The sequence below is a fragment of the Taudactylus pleione genome, unplaced genomic scaffold (assembly GCF_031769625.1).
Source record: "Taudactylus pleione unplaced genomic scaffold, aTauple2 ptg000749l, whole genome shotgun sequence".
Classification (NCBI taxonomy): Eukaryota; Metazoa; Chordata; class Amphibia; order Anura; family Myobatrachidae; genus Taudactylus; species Taudactylus pleione.
Genome location: NW_028285151.1, coordinates 2,081,752 through 2,104,302, shown reverse-complemented (window position 1 = coordinate 2,104,302; position 22,551 = coordinate 2,081,752). Strand labels below are relative to the sequence as shown.

Genomic DNA, 22,551 nt, shown 5'->3' with positions numbered 1-22,551 from the left:
CCATCTTGCGGTATTACCTACAGCCTGCTGTATGGAGCTGTAATCTGCCTCCAAGAAGTCCAAGGACATCGGTTGTAGGTAAGCCACTTTCTAGGCATGTTTGATTGTAAGATAATAGTCAGATATTTTTTTTGTTTTCCATGTTTTGCTTTCATTTCATTTGTATTGAGAATGTAAAAGGAAAACCCAACAATCATTACATGTTTGTGAAGCTTGTGCTAAGAATTTGTCTAATTATGACAAAGAAGCATTTAGTATGGACTGAACCATTATGAAAATTAGGGCCTGATTCAGACCCGCTCGCAAGCGGGTTGATGGCCGGCCAGTGCGCACGCGCGAGCCCCGGAGCGAGCAAGAAATCACTCACTCCGGGGCTCGCAGCAAAACAGGGCGGCTGTTGATGTTGATCGACAGCTCGCCCCGGTTTGTAGGCGGGAACGGGCTTGTGGGAGACGAGACCCTACCACAAGGGTTTCGTCGCAAGACCCACAGCTTAGCGAGCGGCCAGGACGCCGGTTTAAAAAAAAAAATGGCCACCATGATTCAGAGCGAGCTCTCGCTTTTTGCGAGCAGCTCTGAATCAGGGCCTTAGTCAAGTGCTACCTCCAGAAAGATGTAAATATTTTGGGCCTGATTTAGAGATGGATGGATTTGCAGAGCCGGACAAAAGTGCCTGTGCAATTCCGTCCATCTCAGATGTAAATGCAGAAGGACGTGCCAGACACCTCCTTACTGAAATTGCGATCCCAGCATTGTGACCAACATCGCAGTCTGGGATCATCATCGCAACCATTGCGCCGTAACGCAGATTTTCAAACTGAGCTGGAGTGCCGGGTGGGTCACCTCTAAGGAGGAGTATGAGTATAGACAGCAACTGGGATTCAGGTGGTGATTTCACCCCTTCCTCACACCTGTGTGATTCAGGGCCTATTTAAGGCTTGTTGATTGAGTTTCATATGGTCTGCGATGGAGCAAGGACCTGTTCCTGTGATGATATGTGCTAGAGATTAAGGAGTGGTTTCCTAATTGCTGTGTTATTGTTGTGCTGCTGTGAACACCTAATTGAGGGCCTCATTTATCAAGGAGTGATGTTCTTGTTATCACACGTTTTTAATCTTAAATGGTGCTCCAACCAATCAGCTCCTAACTGTCACGTTACAAACTGTTTATGAAAAATGACAGTAGCTGATTGGTTGGAGCACCAGTTAAGATTAGTAACGAGTGATAACAAGAATATCACTCGTTGATAAATGAGGCTCAAAGTTCCATATTATTTTCACCCAAAACTGTGCTCCAGACTGTACTTGAAACTACCCATTACAGTATGGATGTACATATTATAATATCACAGTCACACTAACTTAGCCTGGTCTCATCAAAGGGTTGGCTGATACTTTGCTGGTAGCCCTCCTTCTTTCCCCGGAAAAGTTCACTGGTCAAGAGTTTTTGTTGCAGCTGCATAGTTAGAAAAATAAACATTCAAATGGAATAGTATTACAATATGTCAATAGTTGCATAACAGCACGGGGGAGGGGATTAGATTTTATTATCATAGAATGATTGGGTGTTTCATACCTGCTCTGTTCTTTGAGGGGTAATTGTCCTGCAATATTTCCTCACCAAGTTTCTTATACATATCTTATGTAGCAGATCTGAAGTCTGAAAAACAGAGACTTGATTTACAAAACTTCTACATATAGGGGGGTATTCAATAGCGTGCGAAAATAGCAAATATCCCACACCTGCTCGTTTTTTTCTGCAGTTGCGAGATTTTTGCTATTCAATTAGGTGCAGGGTTTTTAATTTTGTGAATGCTGGGAGGTTTTAATGCGCATATCCAGAGCACAACCAATTTTTCCTAAAATCCATATTTTTAGGAAAATGGTCAGGAATTGCTCTGGGACCGCTGTGCCACCCATAAAATGGCTAAATAAGCAATTGGAAGTTTCCATTAAGCTTAAATAGTCAGTAATTACTCACCTTCCGAATCGGTGTCTTCTTCCGCCAGGCTGTCGGGACCCTGTCTTCTGCAGGAGCATGTGTGGTAAGTAAGTGTGAGTGTGTGTCAGTATGTGTGAGTGTGTGTGTGATTGTGTTTGTGAGTGCCTGTGTGACTCCCTGTGTGTGTGTGAGCCCCCCCGGAGACAGCAGCAGGGTGAACTACATCTCCCAGAAGCCACCTATCCTGCCAGCAGCACCCTCGACTCCTCGCAGCCCCCTCCCCAGTGCAAAGATGGAGATAAGTCATTTTTTTTCTCTTGCACAGTAGGGTTTTCAGTGCTGAAAACTCTCCATACATTTCTTTTAAATTGAATACCGCGGGTATCGGGAGGGCACATACCCGCAGTAATCAAAAATTGGCCGCATGATCTGTGTGATTTTTTTCAGAGAAAACCTCGCTCCTATGAGCCATAGTTATACAACATGCAAGTTGCCAGTCACTGAGAGTAAGAATGTCAACATATTATTGCAGTTAATGAAATGGTTAGCCCTGCTGCTGGAAGATGCAATAGGTGAACTCACTGTTATAATTATGAAGAAGAAAAAAATACTGTGTCTGTGAATTAATTTAAAGACTGAATTTATTAATAGCAGTAATCTTAACATCAAATGAAGACTGTACTAAAATAGAAGTGAAATCTCTGTAAAAAGATATTTGATGAATAGCTGGAACATGATAGAGCCTGATACTGAATTTGACGTTTTGGCAGATACGGACAGATCTCCCAGATTTCAGCATAATGCAAATGAGCAAAAGAAAGAAATAGGCAATTGCAAATGGGGCAGATCCCCTCTCTCTGCAGGTGAACTCCCTGGCATCCCTGCCCCTGGATTTTGGGTCCTGTAGTGCCTGTGAATCCCCATAATCTGTGTGGTGCTGGAGGAAACAGGGCAGCCGCCATCTTGGAGGGAGTCTACTACAGCATCAGCTCCAATTGCGGATTAAGGTCTAATCTCGAAGACCGGTCACGGCGCAATAGTTTAATGATACGAGGTACTCCAGAAGCAAACACTTTCTGTGTCTTCAGGAATTTGTCACTGATATCTTTATGACACTCCTACCCACTACACCTATCACAGATTTCTTAACTGACCGCATTCATCGTTTGTCTCATGTGAAAAATGTCCCGACTGGGATACCTTGGGACAAACTGATGGGGCTACACTATTCTCATATCAAAGAAGCCATTCTTCGAGCTGCATGCACAACTGACTCCTCTACGGCAGTGTTGTGTGACATACAACTCTTCGGAGATATTTCTGTGGCTACCTTGGCTCAGCACAGGTCGTTCCACCAAGTTACTAGTGCTCTCTCGTAATGGATCCACCTTTACAGTCTCTATGCCTGACAATGATATTAAGTCGCCTAGCTCTTGGAATTTTATCAATAATGTTCCAGTACAGATTTCAACAAGTCCTAAACAAAATGAGTGGTCCTCTGTGGGGTCTAATGATTGCCCTTTGACCATTCTTCCTTCTTAGGGTGCTCTCCTATTAACATATGACTCTACTATATGTGTTTTTGCTGTTTCTTTTCTATTGTGCGCTGGACTTTCACCCTACTTTACTATGTGACCATGGGACTCTGGTAAGAAGCATATATAATGTCTATGACTTTTAAATATGTATTTTCCAGTGTTTCTATTGGACTCACAAGCGGTTATGTTTCTGGCTACCCTTAGATCTTTTTCAGGTAGATAGTGTCTTCACTGTTTAATGAAATGTGTATTATTAAATTATGTTAGGAGTGGTGGAACTGGGGCCTCTACCCACCCCCCTACCTTTCTACTTGTGTCACCTTGGTTGGTGACCCCCTCTAGCTCTTAATGGGTGTTACATCAGTTCATTTTATTTTGTATTAATGTTTCTTGCCAATGTACCTTTTTCCTATTTTCCCCGTCCTTCCTTTTGGTTACTCATATTGCATTTTCTAGAACATCATTATTTGTGTCAAACTTCTTACAGAAGTTTGCGCTCTTAATCACTGAACTGGTTGACAGGGTCAAATACAAAAATTAACAGAGCCATACTCATTGGTGTTGGGAAAACAAATAAAATCACATGCTTTGTCTTTACCCCATCCCAAATAATAAACTAATCATAAATGTAACCATCACAGAGGATCAGATTTCTGATATAGTCGCCACCCCAGAAGAACTTTGACTTAGTCTCCCATATAGAGGTCGGCATAACTTGCAGTAAATTAGGTCCCCATGACTATTCCTTTCACACTTTCAAATAAGTGCCCACTAGCAAAAAAATAATGTAAGTTAAAGGAAAAATCTCTAGTGCCTATGGGGTCTATTCATCATCACTTAAATTCTACAAGAGTAGGTGAAAATTAAGATTTTCACCTATTTTTGTAGAAATTATGTGCCAGGATGATTCATCATTTTTGTAACGCAGGAGATATCACTGATATTTCCTGGATGCAATTGTCCCCCCAATAATTTCTACAATCTCCATAATATAGTATGAAGATGTTGAAATTATGAATTTTATCAAGTAGCGAAAAAAAAAAAAAAAATCCAGAAACCTGACAGTGATACTGTACGCCACCCTGAGATGGCATACAGCATCCGATACAAAAGAGGGATCTGAAAAGATCCCTCCCTGTTGTGTTCTCTTACCTTATTGATGCTGCCTCCCGGCTCCCCGAACTCTCCTTCAGTGAGCCAGGAGCACGGGAGAGGGCACAGCAGCGGCGGCAGGGGACTGACACTACTGGGCTGCACTGTTTCAGACTCCCGCTGCAGCTCTGCGGCAGTGGGGGGATTAAGGGAAGACGGCGAGGTCGGCTGTGGACCAGCAGAAGGGGGGGCGAGCAGATGAGCAGGTGAGTGCACAGGGCAAGAGGGGGGCTGGACTCCTGCTGCTTCACTGTCTCTTCACAGCCTGTCTTCAAGCTGCACATGCGCAGCTTCAAGATAGGCTGCGAAGAGACAGTGAAGCAGTACAAATGTCTCCTTATTCTGAAAAGCTGTCTCCGCAAATGAAGCAGCTTTTCAGAAGTGATAATTAAGTATAGGCGGCATGATGAATACCTCCAATACTAGAATTGAACTCACAGTGAGTTCAATCCTTAATTATTATATGAGATCTCATCATCCTTAGACAGGTAATGTCTGTAATACCTTTGCATTGAGATGTTATTTTATGTCAAGAGTAACAAAACTTTCCTGCAAAAACATTTTGAACAGATTAAATGGTTGGAATTGTGGATGTAAAAAATATGTAAAAAAATATGTTCGAAGTGAGAGAGACCAACCCATAAATAATAGGATGCCCAGGAGGTGTACATAATATTGTGTGGGTCTTTGGCAAATAATAAATTATTTATCAACATTATATTGAAATGGACAAATAAAAGCCTTAACTCATCTTGAGAATGACCTTGTCAATCAAAGTATCATTTGATACCTGAACTCTGACATTTCTCAGTTGACTCTATGCTTCCATATTGTAACTGTTAAAACCCTGAACACCATCTCCCATGTTAGTTGAGTTGATGATGATGGATTTGTGCAATTTTAGATCCCTCAGAGCTTTTTTCTCTGTTTTGATTCTTTACTGGTGTATGGCATTTTCAAAAGAGACAAACACATTTTACAGATGTTCCAGCATGCTATAGTATAGAGAGACTGATTCTGAGTTGGGAGTAAAGCAAAGGAAAGCAAGTAATTTTGTACCTGTAACAAACCATAATGCAATATAAGTTGTGCATTTATAATTTCTGCACGCATGGTAAATACTGTCTGCTTTACATGTAGCCTACAAACGCTGTGCAGCTTAATTTTTACACTGCAATTTTGATTTCACTTTGGACACTCTCCTACCACATCCAAATCTCTCTGCACATTTTAAATTTACCCCCCCCCCTGCAGAGAACAACATGGTTTTACCAAGATGCAAAGTTACTTGTTCTTTTTTCCTTTGCTCCCTATAATGTCAGGTTTCATTGTACCATATTTCAACATTTCTCTGTTACTCTAGAAATAATTATACCTTTGTCATAGGTAATGGTGGGGTCAGCCAGCTCTTATCAAGAATGCTTTTAGGGACATGGTCCTTCAGCTTCCAGAGGTAGTTATAATGCATTATTCGAACAAAATTATTGTCTTTCTCAGTGGAAGATTTGTTCCGGTTAATAAAGTTAGCGATAAATCTAGACATGAGCAAAGAACAATGTTTACACATGCAAGTCTCCATTATCCACACAAACGTATGTACTGCAGGAGCTCAACAGCAACCAATGTAGTGGAGGCAGAGTGTACTTATTTAAACGCTTAAAATCATCTCTTTGCTTCCCATCCACTTAATTTGCCCTCATTTCTGGTTCGTGAGAAAAATACTGCATTGGTGACTGCTAATTGTAATTTGTAACCAAGTTGGATGTACAGTGTGAAGTTCAATTCATATAGTGGTATCATTATATATATCTTTTAGTTGATTTTATATGTGATAGTGAACAATGGGTATGGAAGATGTAAAAACAGAAAACAGACCATGTACAAGCAGCATTTTACTGAACCAACCTAGATTTCTCTTTGCTTCCATTGAACATACAGTAACTAGAATATAACTATGAACAAAGTGAATATAGTCTAATGTTCTAATGTTGCAGTAATGTAGCAGTAGTATGAAGGGCTTCAGGTTCAGAGCCTGGGTCTAGTATAAAGGCCTTACTGCATACCCAAAATCCTGCTTGGTACAAGGTGACTGTAGTCTTTCTTTACTACAGAAGAACAATTATGGCCTGTTTTCTATATATACCTATCAGTCCATGCAGGTATTTTTGAATGTTTGGGGGCATCCAGAACTAAAGAAATTTGATCTATGGCACCGTGTGCACCAGAATGGTCTAATTGTGTCTACTTCAATCTATCACACTCACGGCTGAAACATTAGTGCACATACAGCCATTACTGGGTGTAAGTAATTTTACATATAAGAAATATATTTACTGCATGCATTTTCCTAAATACATTTCCCCAGAAACAACTATCTTGTATTTGCAGAATCTGAGTCCCTGACTCAGATGTCAGATACCAGGAAACAGAAGGAGAGTGGCCAATAGGAATGTGCCCATGATGCTCAAGCTTTGTAACCTTTGCTTTTATTTGTAATTTTACTAAATAATTACACAGTGCCACTAAGTTCCTGAAACCAAGAGTAAGAGATTGTTTTTAGGCTATTTGAAAGGGTAAAAAAAAGAATTAAGTATTTAAATTAATCTAGTTCTTACTTCCTAATGGTTTGTGCAGCCCATGCTCGCTTCTTGACAGCCCTGCGGGCTAAAACCCCTCTCCAACATGATTCAAGTTTGATAGCTGTAAGACATAATAGCAGTGATTGGATGAGTGGTCAGATAAATGATTGATATACGGACAAACCATGTACCCTACAACAAGATGAGCAAAAATGGCACTAAAACAAATGGAAAAGTGGGACTTATAAATAATTGCAAATATTCCTAAGCATCAAACTGATTGGTATTAATGTTATATTACTCACATACAGTACCCATGGATTTAGTTACTGATAGTAACGTTAGAAGATCTAATGGCCATGAGAGAGTGATGCACATACAGCATAAACCATTACAATGTAATAGGAAGCTGGGAACATTTTCAATGTAAAAATGCAAAGCAATTAAGTGAGTTATAATGGTTGGCTGATATCGTCAGGGGTGGAGATGAACTAAATTTTCAACACAGTTCAGTGAAATATCTGACTCATCATGCAGTTGTCCTTATGTGTTCCCAACATACTTGCTGATATTTCTGACCTCTATTCCAGGTGATCCTGGAGGGATGTTTAGGGTTCAAGTGCACATGGCATGATGATGCAATTCACGTCATTATAGGCCCACTCACTTCACCAGGGAAGGGGACGGGATGTCTGGATGGTGTTCTGCTCTTCCAGAATCCAGTTAATTAGTGATATCACAGATATCTCTTGCTTACTTGACAGCACCGATACTGTCCGTAGTCCCCCATACAGTAGTATGCCTTTCAGAGCAGCTGTCCCCACACTGAAGCTATCTTGATTGCTCTGATAATGCAACTCGAGGTTTGTAAGATACCAAAGTATCTGGGGCAGATGTGACATACTAATGAATATGACCCCAAGTCTCTCTCTATCTCTCTCTCAGGGCAGGATGTACTAGGCATCACATCCGCAATACGGTACATCCTGCCTGTCTTTGGGTATATACCGCGGTTGATTATCACGGTATGTCAAAAAGGACAGCTCTCCCAATAAGAGCTGTCCTTTGTGATTCCCCTAGCTAGAGGGACATCCAGGTTAACACCCAAAAGCCCCCCTGGCGTCCTTCTGCGCATGGGCAGAAGGACGATGGCCGTGGGAGGTGATGGGAGAGATCCGATTGGATCCCTCCCAGGACAGGCATCCTGAAAAGAAACCCATAGGCTTCTATTGGGTAATGTCACCTGCACATGGCGTTACCCGTCAGGACGAAGGTAAAACAGCATTTTCGTGGGTTTTACCACATTTTCCCCTTTAGTACATCCTGTATTCATGCTGCATATATTTTTTTCACACCTTCTCTCAACACTCCCCTTATCCCCTACTCCTTCTTGAGTGATATTATATTATTTATTTGTCTCTTCTTTGCTTTTATTTTCTCTCTCGTATAGTGAAAATGCCAGCTGCTTTAATAGGTGTTTATGTTTGACTTCTGTCTCCTTTAATCTGTCTCTTTCTTCTGATTAAGATGTGTGGGTTTGGCTTTTTTATTCACCCATCTTTGCACCTAATGCCTCCACCTTATTGTTGTTGTTTTTTGGTTCTGCTTTTTTTCCTGTCTCTAGTACTCTAGCGTAGGGTGCATGGTGTGTGTAAGATGTGTGAAGACTGCACAAAGACAGGTAATGAATATCAGGGGGACTAAAGGAATATGGAAAAAAATTTAACATTAATATGGGAATAATTAGGGCGGGGGTGCAGGTCAGTTCCATCTAAAAAAGATCTTAGAGCATCTCTGTTAACATGAAAAACTTGGTCAGCGAGATTGAGAGGGATGATTGGGGCATACTTGCCTACCCTCCCTATTTGGCCGGCAGCCTCCCGGAAATCGGGTGCCACTCCCGACCTCCCGGGAAGGCAGGCAAACCTCCCGGCAGCCGCCCACCCCTCTTATCCCCCCCCGCATTTACCTTAGAAACCTCTACAGCAGGGGGGGGGGCGGTGACGCGATTCACGCTGAATCGCGTAATTTTGGGGCCAAAATGACGCAATCGCATGGCCCCACCCCCGCTCCACCCACAAACGCAGGTCGTCTGGCCAGCCCCGCCTCCTTGTGGTGGCTACGTCCCCTGTCATGCTGATCTGTCTGCTCCCTCCCGGAAGGGGCAGCCAGAAACTCGGCAAGCCTGGATTGGGGTCTCCAAATAGCTAAGACAAGGGGACCGCGTAGTGTGAAATTTGACAGGACAATCATGCAACATTCTAGAGATATTTTTTAAACCAATAGACATGTGTAGATTCTATTAATTACCACCGTTATAGGAGGGGGAGCATTTGCTGCATTGAGTATGTCTCTTATAAAGTGTTTGTAAGCTTGGAGTTGTCTCTGCGGGGATGATACAATAGTGTATGTAAGGGGGCAACTCCAATATATAAGAAGACAAGTGCTTACATGAGCACAGTATCTGAGGAGCCAGTGAATAGTATGTGTAGTCAGGAGGGAACTAAATTCCACCTGTGTAGTTCATTAGAGATGTGCGCCGACCCCCGTGATTTGGTTTTAGATTTCGATCTCCCCTGCTTTTGGATCTGGATCTAGTTTTGGATCTTTTTCCTTGGTGTTTTGTTTTTCGGTTTTGGATCTGTATTTTTTCCAAAAAATGATATAAACAGCTAAAACCATATAATTTGGACCTATTTTTGTTCCTACAGTATTATTAACCTTAATAACAAGAATTTTCAGGCATTTCCATGCATTTTTAACCATCTCACAATATTGATTTCACTATTTTTCACCAATATAGGCCGGAGGGCAAAATTTACTAAGCGGCAGTTTGACGGCGGTTTGGTGGCGGTGTCTATTCTATTCTAAACCCCGGGGGTTTGGTGGCGGTTTTGCAGCGGTTTCTAAATGACAGCCCTGTTCTATTCTTTTATAAAATGTGTTTTGATGGCAGTTTTGCAGCGGTTTTGGCCTTAGTAAATCTGCAGATAGCAAAACCGCCGCCAAACCACAGTCAAAACACATTTTAGAATAGAACAGGGCTGTAATTTAGATACTGCCGCAAAACTGCCACCAAACCCCCGGGGTTTAGAATAGAATAGAAACCGCCACCAAACCGCCGGGGTTTAGAATGGAATAGAAACCGCCGTCAAACCGCCGCTTAGTAAATTTTGCCCAAAGGCTGCAGCGAGCTAGCTGGCTAAAGTAAGCAACAGAGCAGCAGCACAAACGCACGGCAGTTTAAAGAAATATAGGACATCTATGAAACATTGCCACACAGCAGTGGCAGACAGGATGGCAGTTTAATAAACTACAATAATGTCAGTCGGCAATGCCCCAAATTGTGCCAAATGTAAAGGAAAGAGGTGTAAGATGGAATTGTCCCTCCCACCCACTCTTATGTGGGATATTAAAAAGGACATGTACAGTTTAACAAACCAAGCACTTTAGCCACTAGGACTGACACTTTCGTGGCTGAACTCCTTGGTTTGTTTGGGCCCCCACAAAACATTTTTGGAAGGACTACCATCAATTATTAAGGAGGAGGTTGATGATGAGGGTGTTGGTGGTGGAGATTGCATGTGCTGGTCCAAACTGCTGGCAGCTGATACTGGACTGCTTGTTATTAATTTATACAAGCATATACATACATATATAGAAATATTTCATGCTTAAAAACTTTTAGTATATCGGCATTCAGAAATTCCAATGACAAAATATGATTCTGCTTATTTAGGGACCTTAAACAGGAAATCTAATAATACCTGCTGCTCCTGCTACTGATTGAGACCCTATGGATTACAACACAGATGCTTCATATTCCAGCGTGAGTGTCTTTCTCCCTCCCCGTGATTTTGGCTTCACAAGTGTTGCTCCAACTAGAAGCTGTCTAGTACCACTACAGGCGTGTAGCCTGATTCCACCTAACGAGGAGCGTAATACGCTGTGGACTTCCTCTATTGCTGTTAATTTCAGCTAGACACTGTTCCAGCATTACCTTGTTGGATAAATTATTCTAACATATGGAGATCATAAAGCACTGAGGATCTCACCTACTGCTGATTTCCTAACGGAGGAGGTTGAGATTTATGCCTGTTTCCACATATATTGTTGCTTTCAAGTGACTACTACAAAAGGATTTCTCTTCAATAATCATCACACTGTGGTCCTCTTTAGCGGAGCTAAATAAGCAGAATAATATTTTGTCATTGGAATTTCTGATTGCAGATATACTAAAAGTTTTTAAGCATGAAATATTTCTATATATGTATGTATATGCTTGTATAAATTTTATGCGTTATTTAGAATACAAATGTTGAACTAAATTTATTACATAATTAGTTTTAAGCGCTCCCTATGTGCCTTTAGTTTTGTTCAATACTGAGTATCTCCAGAAATACTCTTGGGAGCTGCTAAGTAGGATAAATCTTCAGTTAATTTTTAATATTGTTGCGCCTGATTTAGATTTTTAGAATCTTTTGACTGAATCAATTGTTATTAATTTACAAATTATAATTTTAAACAAATTGCATGAACTCGCTGCAAATGACATAATAGCGAGGAGGTGCCTAGATAGTTAACGTCCCTTCCTCTCCTAACTTTGGCTTTACACATGGAACAGATGCCTTCACAACTGTTGTCAGAATTAAGATTAAAATAATTCCACATGCAAGACATGGCTTTTCTGGCTTTCTTTTTATCATGAGCAAGAACTGTTGCCACTGGTGGCTGATTTACGCAAATCGCATCCTCATCATCAACATCCACATTAGCGTCAGATAGGACACAAATTTCCCCCTCATCCTCCTTTTGCACTTCCTCCACACTATCATCCTCATTTTTTATTATTTCACCATCTAAAACTAGCACAGCTGTCATGGCGTCAGTGATCCACTGTGAAAGTGGGTGACAGCTGATATACTTACTTCCTCTATCAAAGGACTGTTTAATAGTCTATTGTTTTTTTTAATTACTTCCGATCACGAATGAGGATGTTGATGATGATGCAGGTGTTGGTGGTGGAGATTGCAGGTGCTTGGATCCAGATAGTAAGGAGCAGCTAGGTGACACTGGACTGATTGTTGTTAATTTTTTTGTCCCCAAAGTTTTAGAATTTGAAATACCCTTTCCAATTTCATGAATGAGCTGCAACAGGGAGGAGGTTCCAAGATGGTTAGGGTCCTTACCTCTACTCACTGTTACTTGGCAATGGTTACAAATGGCTTGGCAAAGGTTGTCCGGATTTGGGTGAAAATAATTCCACCCAATGAAGTGGATTTTTCAACATCCTCATCATCATCAACATCCTCATCATCCTTGTTGTTATCGCCAACTAGATAAATATTACTAGAAAGGTCAGGCTCACACATGGCAACAACAGACGCACTTGGACTCTCCCGTGGGATTTATGATTTTTCAGAGCACACAGTTGGTTCCGGTGTCTCACTCATTTTAACAGTTTTTTTTTCTTGTACCTCTCCTACAAGCAGAGGGGCTTAAATTATCATTAGAACCATCAGTCATCATAAATACAGGCCAATGCCCTATCCTTCCTTGCCACTTTGTGTAGTGAATGGCATATTGCCAATTTTTTGTTTATCTAAAGCTACTTTAGCTTTAAATTTTTTTTGCTTTAACAGGGTAAAAGTTTATTTTTTTAGCCTGACTTTTTGGCCTGACTTAAGGCCTGGTACATCGGCCTTCATAGATGATGTTGACGGCCTTGCATCGTCATCTTGACTGCTGCTGGCAGCTACAAGAATGGTATGTGCATCGTGCTCTCCGGTCATGTAACATAGGGCCTGATTCAGAGCCGAACGCTCTGACCAGAGCGCTCGCTCTGAATCAGGGCCCTCCTCCATGAAAATGGAGCGTCCAAATGGACGCTCGCATAGCTGTGGGTGACCATCCACAGCTTATGCGAGCGTCCATGATGATGGTCGCGATGATCAAGACCATCGCGACCATCGGGCTTGCAACGGAGACCCTGTGGTAGGGTCTCGCTGCCGCAAACACCCAGGAGTGATTTTGGCTCTATCAGAGCCAAAATCACTCCCACTAACATCACTAGTGATGTCAGTGGGGCCGGCTTCAGACGGTAGGCATTCCCATGGGGACGCCTCCCTCTGGCAGCCACGCCCCCGGCACGTCCACCAAAGGGGGCGTGCTGTCAATCAACATCGACAGCACGCCCCCTTTGGTGCGAGACCCGGAGCGACGGAGAGCCCGTCGCTATCCAGGTCTCGCGCATGCGCACGATGGAGCTCCCTCTGTCATGCGCATGCGCAGTGGGGCAACATCGACCCGCTTGCGAGCGTCCTGCACTCGCGAGCGGGTCTGAGTGACCCCCATACTCACTGCGCACACAATCACACACAAAAAAAATGTTTATTTATTTTTTGGGCAGCAGCCCTTTGACAGACAGGAGCACAGCACCCCTGCACAGCTACACCGATGATAGGTTTGGCTAACATGCACACAAAAAAATGGTTTATTTTTTTAGCAACAGCCCCTTGACAGACAGGAGCAGCACAGCACCACTGTGCAGCTACACCGATGACAGGTGTGGCTAACATCCACACAATAAAAATAGTTTATATATTTTTGGGGCAGCAGCCCCTTGACAGACAGGATCAGCTCAGCATCCCTGCGCAACTATGCCGATGACAGCTGGGTCCAGTTGCCTTGCCTTCTGCCCTTGTGTGGCCCCTGCTTCTGCATCCAATGCATTTCAAATCAATAGATTCTAAAGGGCAGAAGGCAAGGCAACTGGACCCAGATAACACAACACTCCCGGCATCTGATGTCATCAGTTCCCGCCGCGGCGAAAGCATTACTGCTTCCTTGCAAGACATCGCCCTACAGAGGAAAAAAGCTGTCCTAGCCCAGTATAGGGTAAGTTAGGGACAGCCCTTTCACAACAGAATTGATAATTGGTGCAGCCCCTGGCTGGCTGAAGAATTGATAGTTAATGCAGCCCCTGGCTGAATTGATAATTGGTGGTGCAGCCCGTAGCTGAAGAATTGATAATTGGTGCAGCCCCTGGCTGAAGAATTGATAGTTGATAGTTAATTGTTGATGCAGCCTCCGGGCTGAGTAGTAGTGGAATACAGAGCTATGATTAGTCCTGCAACAGCCTTGAGGTCTAGAACTCTTGGCAAATTGCGGCCATTACAGCCTTGAGGGCTGGTGAGGAGTAACGACAGCTGGCCTTTGGGCCGTGAAGCAGGATGTGGCCTTTGGACTGTGTAGCAGCCTTAAGGGCTGAGAACCCTTGGCTGAATGTCACTGTTGTGCGACTTGTGCCGTCGGGTTGGCACAACAAGCAGCAATTTCTACAAAATTTTCTATTAAAAAAATGAAAGGGGCATGAAGGAGATGCTGTCTGCGGCCATTACAATTTCTGGACATTCATAAACCATAACATTAAAAATGTCAGGCAGCAATGCCCCAACAAGCACATAATGGAAAGGAAAAAGGTGCAAGATGGAATTGTCCTTGGGCCCTCCAACCCACCCTTACGTTGTATATATGAAACAGAACATTCACAGTTTAACAAACCAATCACTTCACAGTTTAACAAACGAATCACTTCAGCGACAGCACTTCAGCACTTGTGGCTGAAATTATTGGTTTGTTTGGACCCCCACAAAACAAGTTGCCAATGCGCAGTGGACATTGGTGGCAATGATCCCATACACAAACTGGCTTTACAACATAGGTAAGATCAGATGTCGTCATGATCATCCCCATTAGTGAGTACATCCTCTTCTTCATACAATATTAATTCGTCCACGCTGGAATCCACCATTACAGGCACCTTTGTATTTTTTTTACTTAATTGCCGGTAAAGGTCTTCCTTGTGGAATTTGTAATTCATTTTGATGAACATCATCTTTTCCACATTTTGGGGAAGTAACATGCTGATCACTGACAAGGTTCCCAGCTGCGTTGAAAACTCTTTCAGAGTACACGATGGAGGGTGGGCAACTTAAATAAAGCAAAGCCAGTTTGTGTAAGGGACTCCAAATTGCCTCTTTTTCCGCCAGTAGTGAAACGGACTGTCGACATGCCTATTTGGATGCTATCCCTAAAATAATCATCTACCATTCTCTGAATGGTGACCGTATCAGACAAAGTCATGGTAGACTTGTCACTAATTGTAGGCAGTTCTATCAGACTGAACCAGATGTCATTAGGTATTGCTGACTGATCTGCATCACCACCAGCAGTGGGTCTCTTAGGAAAATGTAGTTTTTTTTTGGCAGCTGTAGAAACTGAAGGAGGAGAAGATGCCGTGTCACGTGCCACCTGAGCAGCTAATTTTTTCGCCAACAGCTCTTTGCATCTTTTCAGATTTATGTCCATCGGAAAGAAAGACACAAGGTATGACTTAAACCTAGGATCAAGTATGGTCGCCAAAATATAGTGATCTGATTTTAAGAGATTGACGACCCTTGGATCCTGGCGAAGCAAATGAAGGACTTGATCTACAAGTCCGACATACTTAGCGGAATCATTCCATTTCAGCTCCTCCTTCAGTGTCTCCAGCTGCTTTTGCAAAAGTCTGATTAGGTGAATGACCTGATTCAAGCCGGCAGTGTCTGAACTAACTTCACGTGTGGCAAGTTCAGAGGGTTTGAGAAGCTTGCAAAACACAGAAATTATTCTCCACTGCGCTTGACTATGGTGCATTCCCGCTCCTTTCCCTATGTCATAGGCTGTTGTGTAGCCTTGAATGGCCTTTTGCTGCTCCTCCATAGGCTGAAGCATATAGAGGGTAGAATTCCACCTAGTTACTACCATTTGCTTCAGCTGATGGCAAGGCAAATTCAACAGTACTTGCTGGTGCTGCAATCTTCGACACACAGTTGCTGAATGCCGAAAATGCCCTGAAATCTTTCGGGCCACCGAAAGCATCTCCTGCACGCCCCTGTAATTTAAAAAAAAAATGTTGCACCACCAAGTTAGGTGCAAGAATATGCTTTGGGCCCCCCTATGCAGTGCCACCAGTAGTAGTCCCCCCTATGCATTGCCCCCAGTAGTAGTCCCCACTATGCAGTGCCCACAGTAGTAGTCCCCACTATGCAGTGCCCACAGTAGTAGTCCCCCTATGCATTGCCCCCAGTAGTAGTCTCCCTATGCAGTGCCCCTAGTAGTAGTCTCCCCTATGCATTGCCCCCTTATACAGCACCCCCAGAAGTGGTCCCCCCTATGCAGTGCCCCCAATAGTATTTCCCCCTATGCAGTGCCCCCAGTAGTAGTCCCCCCCTATGTATTGCCCCAGCAGTAGTCTTCCCATGCAGTGCCCCCAGTAGTAGTCCCCCCTATGCATTGCCCCAGTAGTGCTCCTTATACAGTGCCCCCAGAAGTGGTCCCCCCTATGCAGTGCCCCCAGTAGTAGTCCCCCCTATGCATTGCCCCCAGTAGTAGTCCCCCCCAAGAAGTGCCCCCATTAGTAATCCCCCCTATGCATTGCCCCCAGTAATAATACCCCTATGGATTGCCCCCAGTAGTAATCCCCCAAAGCATTACCTCCAGTAGTAGTCCCCCCTATGCATTGCCCCTAGTAGTAGTCCCCCCCATACAGTGCCCCCAGTAGTGGCCACCCCCTCCATACAGTGCCCCCAGTAGCGGCCACCCTATACAATGCCCCTAGTAGTGGCCATCCCCCCTATACAGTGCCCCCAGTAGTGCCCCTCCTATGCTGTGCCAGTTCCCATGCCCCCTTACACACACAAAAAAAACCCACAACTTACTTGAATCCCCACTCCTGCAGCGACCGCTGCTGTCCGCTCCTCCCGGCCCGCTCTGCACCATGGGAAAGACGTCATGACGTCTCTCCCATCACCCGCGGTGGGGGGAGCCGGAAGGCGGAGCTCATAAGTGAGCTCCAGCAGGCTCCCTCCGTGGACACAGCAGCCAATGAGAGTCTGTCTGACTCTCATTGGCTGCTATAACAAACACACAGTCGCCGCTGGCGGCTATGTGTTTGTTACTGTGTAGTGCTGACCGTTCTTGCTGCGGTCTGCACTACACTTGTGGGGCCCGTGGGACACTAGCGGTGGGTGCAGTGGCGGCAATAGGCCCCTGCGCCACAGCAGGCCCCGGTGCAAGCTACCGGCTGCACTGCCGCTGATTTCACCACTGGCAGCTGCAAGACTGGTATGTGGTTTCTGCTCTCCTCTCATTTGATCGTCCTCCATATCAACACACTTACACTCCGGTCTGACCGGCAGTGTCACCGAACAATTTTTTTTACACTGGGTAGGAGCACCCCTGAACAACACAGCCCTGAACAACACAGCACCCCTTTATGTACTGCAGCCCTAGCCTGATGGACAGGACAACAACGCAGTGACAGCAGCAGCCACAGTTAATTGACAGGAGAAGTGACCCAGCAGCTGCAACACACACTGAAGGAAGCCCCCCTTTATATACTGCAGCCTAAGCCCCTTTATGGACAACACAGCAGCAGCCTTCAGGCCAAGCCCCCGACCGGACACACACACTGAGTGACTGACTACGTCTGCTAGCTTCTCTCTTTACAGCCAGAGTGAAAATGGCGCCGATCGAAGAGACCTTTATATAATCCGAAACTCGCGAGAATCCGACAGCGGGAGGATGACGCGTTTTGCCTCGTTTACGGATCTGAGTCAGGCGGGAAAACCCAAGCCTAGCTCGGTTCCCGCCTCGGATCAGGAAGTTCTAGTGGGTCTGGTTCTCAGAGAAACCAGACCCGCTCATCTCTAATGCATTTGTGTTTGCATGGTTGACATCTAAAGTTAAAATCTGTCAAAGGAACTGTTATGTCAAAGGTTAAGAGGAAGGATTTCAAACTTGTCTGTGTTAATTTTTGGTTAAACCAAGTTTCTTCCATTTGCTATTGATGACCCCTTGTCCTTTGTATGTGTTCCTCAGTTGCTGCTACCAGCAAGTAACAGATTTAGGCCCTCATTCAGAGCCGTACGCTCTGAGCAGAGCGCACGCTCTGAATGAGGGCCGCCCTCCATAAAAATGGAGCGTCCTCCTGGACGCTCGTATAGCTGTGGGTCACCACCCACAGCCTATACGAGAGTGCATTTTGATGGCCGCAATGGTCGTGACCATTGCGACCATCGAAACTGCGAGCCGGAGCCTGCGGTTGAGGTTTTCAACCGCAAGCTCCGGAGTGATTTTGGCTCTATCAGAGCCAAAATCACTCCCACTGACATCACTAGTGATGTCAGTGGGCCGGCTTCTGACGGGAGGCGTTCCCGTGGGAACGCCCCTGTCAGGGAGGCACGCCCACCAAAGGGGGCGTGCTGTCAATCAACATCGACAGCACGCCCCCTTTGATCAGACACAACGAGCGAAGGACTTTCCTTCGCTCGTCGCGTCTGGCGCATGCGCACGACGGAGCTCCCTCCGTCGTGCGCATGCTCAGTGCAGAACATCGACCCACTTGCGAGCGGACAGCCGCTCGCGAGTGGGTCTGAATCAGGGCCTTAGTTTTTACCCCTGCCCTTATCTGTAGGTTACAGTGGGCTCTATTTACTACAATCCGCATTGGGAATGCAGATTGTAGTGTGATAGGCAATATCACAGGGATTTACTAAAAATCCCTTGCAGGGACAGAGCTTGCGATAAAGCTCTGCCCTTGCGAATCCCCTCCGCAGCCTTATCACGTTATTTTCGCAAAAAATACTGTGACAAGTGCCCACGCATGCGCTGACCGGCCACAGCTGCTACCCCCCGGCGTTAAGCCCCGCCCCCGCGATCGTGCACACCCACCCTCGCGACCCCCCCTCCCTTAATTGCACTTACCTGCATGATCCGGGCTCCGGTGGTGTCCTCCATAACTCTGGCCAGCTGACATCCCATACTGCACTGGGACCCGGTCACCTGATGACCGGGCCGCAGTGCAGTATGGGAGACCAGCTGACCGGAGGGAGGACATCACCAGAGCCCCAAACTCCGGTCCCTGGACTCAGGTAAGTTCATTTTTTTTTTACTATTTTTTAAATTTTATTTGCAGTGTATCAGTGTGTGGTCTGTTTAGACCACACAGCTGATCACTGGGGCCGGCTCCAGGATCTGCTCTGCATGTTAGAGCGGAGCAGGAGTCCGCTAAGCGGGGGAGACCCTGGATAATGCCACCTCCAGATGGCGTTATTATCACAGGGCCTCTCCAGGTATTTTTTTCACAATTTATTTTTAGTAACTTGCACACAGATCGCATTTCCCATTACAATTACGGGAAATGAGATCTGATTACTAAAAATAAGTGATACTTAGTGGTTGGAGTAGAATGTGAAATGGGTGTGAAAACACCCCTTTTCACTTTATTTTAGTAAAAATAATGATAATAAATAGAGCCCAGTCTCACTTATCAGTTCACTTAATCACGTCTCTTTAGGCTGACATTTTACTGGAGAAAGGAAATAAGATCAGAAATCCATGGGTCACTGTACCTGCTTTCTTCTGTTTCACAAAAGCCCTCCGTCCTAAGCACCCTTTGTATTTGGCTTGGATTTTTGAAACTACAATTAGAGAAAATATAAACATTCTGTACACAATAAATGATAAACATTGTGGGGTGTATACAACATTGCATTACTGTATATATATATATATATATATATATATATATATATATATATATATGTCACTGCTACTAAAGATTTAGAGCTGTCTGTGAGAATTGTTGATGCCAGCACATCCTTCCATCTATTAATTATAATAATTGTACATGTACTGTACTTTGTGATTTGGGGTCTGACTCAGAGTTGGGTATAGAGTAATGCCGCATATCCACTATGCGACATTACTGAGCGATTGCACGATTACGACATCGTAATCGTGCAATCGCTCAGTAATCGGGCACAAATCGTGCAAATTAATGGCGGAAACGACCAGTGATGCGCGCTCCCGCCGGTCGTTTCCAACATCAATCATCGCCCGAACATGCTGGTCAATCTGCCGATAACGACAGATAGACCATGTACGGGGATGATTGATGTGCCTACACTGAACGACTGCATGATTACAATGTCGTACTCGTGCAGTCGTTTCACAGTCTGCTAGTGGATACGCACCTGTAAGAACAAGTAACTGTGCATATTGGTAAAACCATGCTGCACTGCAGGTGAGGAAGAAGTAACATGTGTAGAGAGAGTTAGATTTGGGAAAGGCATGTCCAAAACATGTGTCAGGACCGGCGCTGGAAGCCTAGTGCTGGTCCTGTGTAAATGTGTAGCGCTGACCGCACTCATTGCGGTCGGCGCTACACTGGGTAACTATGGCGGGCTGGCCGGTACCATGGCCGGCGGCGCCCCCCCGCGCCGCCGGTCCCACGGCGCCCAGGGCACGCACCCTGCTCGCCCTGCCCTAGTTACGCCACTGGACCTCTGTCACAATGCTGGGATCGTAAATGCAGCAGGGCAGGGGCGTAACTAAGTATTTGAAGGCCCCATAGCCACCCAATGGTGAAAAATGCATATAACACATGTAACTTTGGCAAGGAAGATGCTCCCCCAAAGCTCTGGGCCCCATAGCAGCTGCACCCCTTGCACCTATGGTAGTTACACCCATGAAGCAGAGGGTGTCATACACCTCCTGCTGCATTTGCATAATAGCAAAGATCGTAATTGCAAAGTTGCCTGCGTACAGCTTTGCAATTACGATCCTTGCTGAATCAGGCCCTCTATTCCTAAATCTGAATCAGGCCCTTAGTCACATCATCCAGGCATGTATTCTACCATTCAGATCTAACGTTACCTATTGACTATAAAACGATAGTCTTTACTTTAAGTGACAAATATTAATATTACCAAGCTGATGCTTCTTTTGTTCAAATGAATCCACAGTGGCAAATAAAGTACAAGGAAAACGTATAAAGAGCTTTGTTCTGTAAGAGAAAAAAAAGACAATCATTTAATTATGCAGAAATATGATGTTTCAAATCAACAGTGATAAGCACTGGGGAAAAATAGAAATATAATATATATGAAATGAAGGTTACAATTAGCATCATCGGATACAGGAATGTACCAGACGAGGCAGCCATATTGTGTGCACTATATAGGTTACAAAGGGTGGGATAACCAATACGTGGAAATTTAAGTCACCTTGGGGGAAACACAAAAGGGAAGGATGGGGAGAGGGCAGACATAATACATAGGGTAGGTATGGAGTAATACAGTGGCAGGACAGCAGTAGGGAAGGGCAAAGTAGTATAGAGTTAAATCAAGCATAAGAAGACTCTAATAGCAGTGTAAAATTCTATAAGACAGTGACAAATGCCAGAATACAATAAAAGCAAGGAAAACAAAATGAGAGTTATAAGTAATAGGGTTCTATTTACTAAGCAATGTTAGGAGACAGAGTGAAAAGTGCTAAGAAAGTGATGAGGGGCCAGCCAATCAGCTCCCAACTATCATTTTTCAAACACAACCTGTGAGATGACAGTTGGGAGCTGATTGGCTGGCACCTTATCACTTTCTTCTCACTTTTCACTCTGTCTCCTAACACTGCTTAGTAAATAAACCCCGTAGTGCAGTATCTTTCATTAGAAGCAGACTGTTTTCAGTAGCTCTACTAAAGCAGGAGACAGCTGTGGCCAGGGAGAACATGGGGTAAAAAAGCATACGTGGTTAACTCTATAAAATTGGTACGTGTTATGAGCTTTGGGTGCCCTATTTATGTAAGAAAATGTGTCTGTAAAACAGACTAATCACTACTAATTATTCACAGCATGAAATCAAACTTTCCCAGCCCTTAGTTCTGTACAAGCATGTTTAGTGACCTTCCAAGCTTGTATTCATTGGGTTGGTAACCAATGTGCTTCACCAGTCTCTCAACTCCTTCTCGTGCAGGTCCAGCCCAGTTGGGCCATGTCTCTGGACACAATGATTTGTACCTACAGCACAAGTGAAAGATCTCGTTACCTGTCATTTGTAAAGTAGGGATAGCAGACACAAAAGTCTGTGAGTGACAAATACAATTATTGAGCGGCACGATTAGTAATATAGACAACACTTTGCACTGAATATGTCATAGCAAAAACAGCAAGTTAATGTAAGCATTATGCAAAAACAGGATAAAAGTGCTAAGGATAGTTATCAAACTTGTGTAGCTCCCAAACCTGCTCCTGCCGAATTGTGCTAGCCGCTAAGATGGGCATATTTGTGCTTAACTGTACTGTTGTTTTATTAAACAATCCTGATTAATTATGAATCATCATCTGCAAAATGTTCATAATTTCCTGTAAACTATTCTCCAGAACCAACCAAAGAGAGATTTCTTTTACTTAAATTCTTTTTACCTTTTGAGATTTGAGATTGAGATTGGTGGGAGAT

The 22,551-nt window shown here is 44.2% G+C and overlaps 1 protein-coding gene across 1 annotated transcript in view; it reads right to left on the bottom strand.

Moving 5' to 3' along the window:
- Window positions 1–22,551, bottom strand: part of MYO1H (myosin IH) — a 97,867-nt gene that overhangs the window by 22,371 nt on the left and 52,945 nt on the right. The window contains exons 20-26 of the mRNA XM_088457278.1: window positions 21,999–22,112; window positions 21,025–21,101; window positions 19,666–19,734; window positions 7,247–7,331; window positions 6,007–6,166; window positions 1,576–1,659; window positions 1,362–1,455 (exon numbers count right to left, since the gene is read on the bottom strand). Coding sequence (XP_088313404.1) covers window positions 1,362–1,455; window positions 1,576–1,659; window positions 6,007–6,166; window positions 7,247–7,331; window positions 19,666–19,734; window positions 21,025–21,101; window positions 21,999–22,112 — 683 coding nt within the window. The remainder of the gene's footprint in view (window positions 1–1,361; window positions 1,456–1,575; window positions 1,660–6,006; window positions 6,167–7,246; window positions 7,332–19,665; window positions 19,735–21,024; window positions 21,102–21,998; window positions 22,113–22,551) is intronic.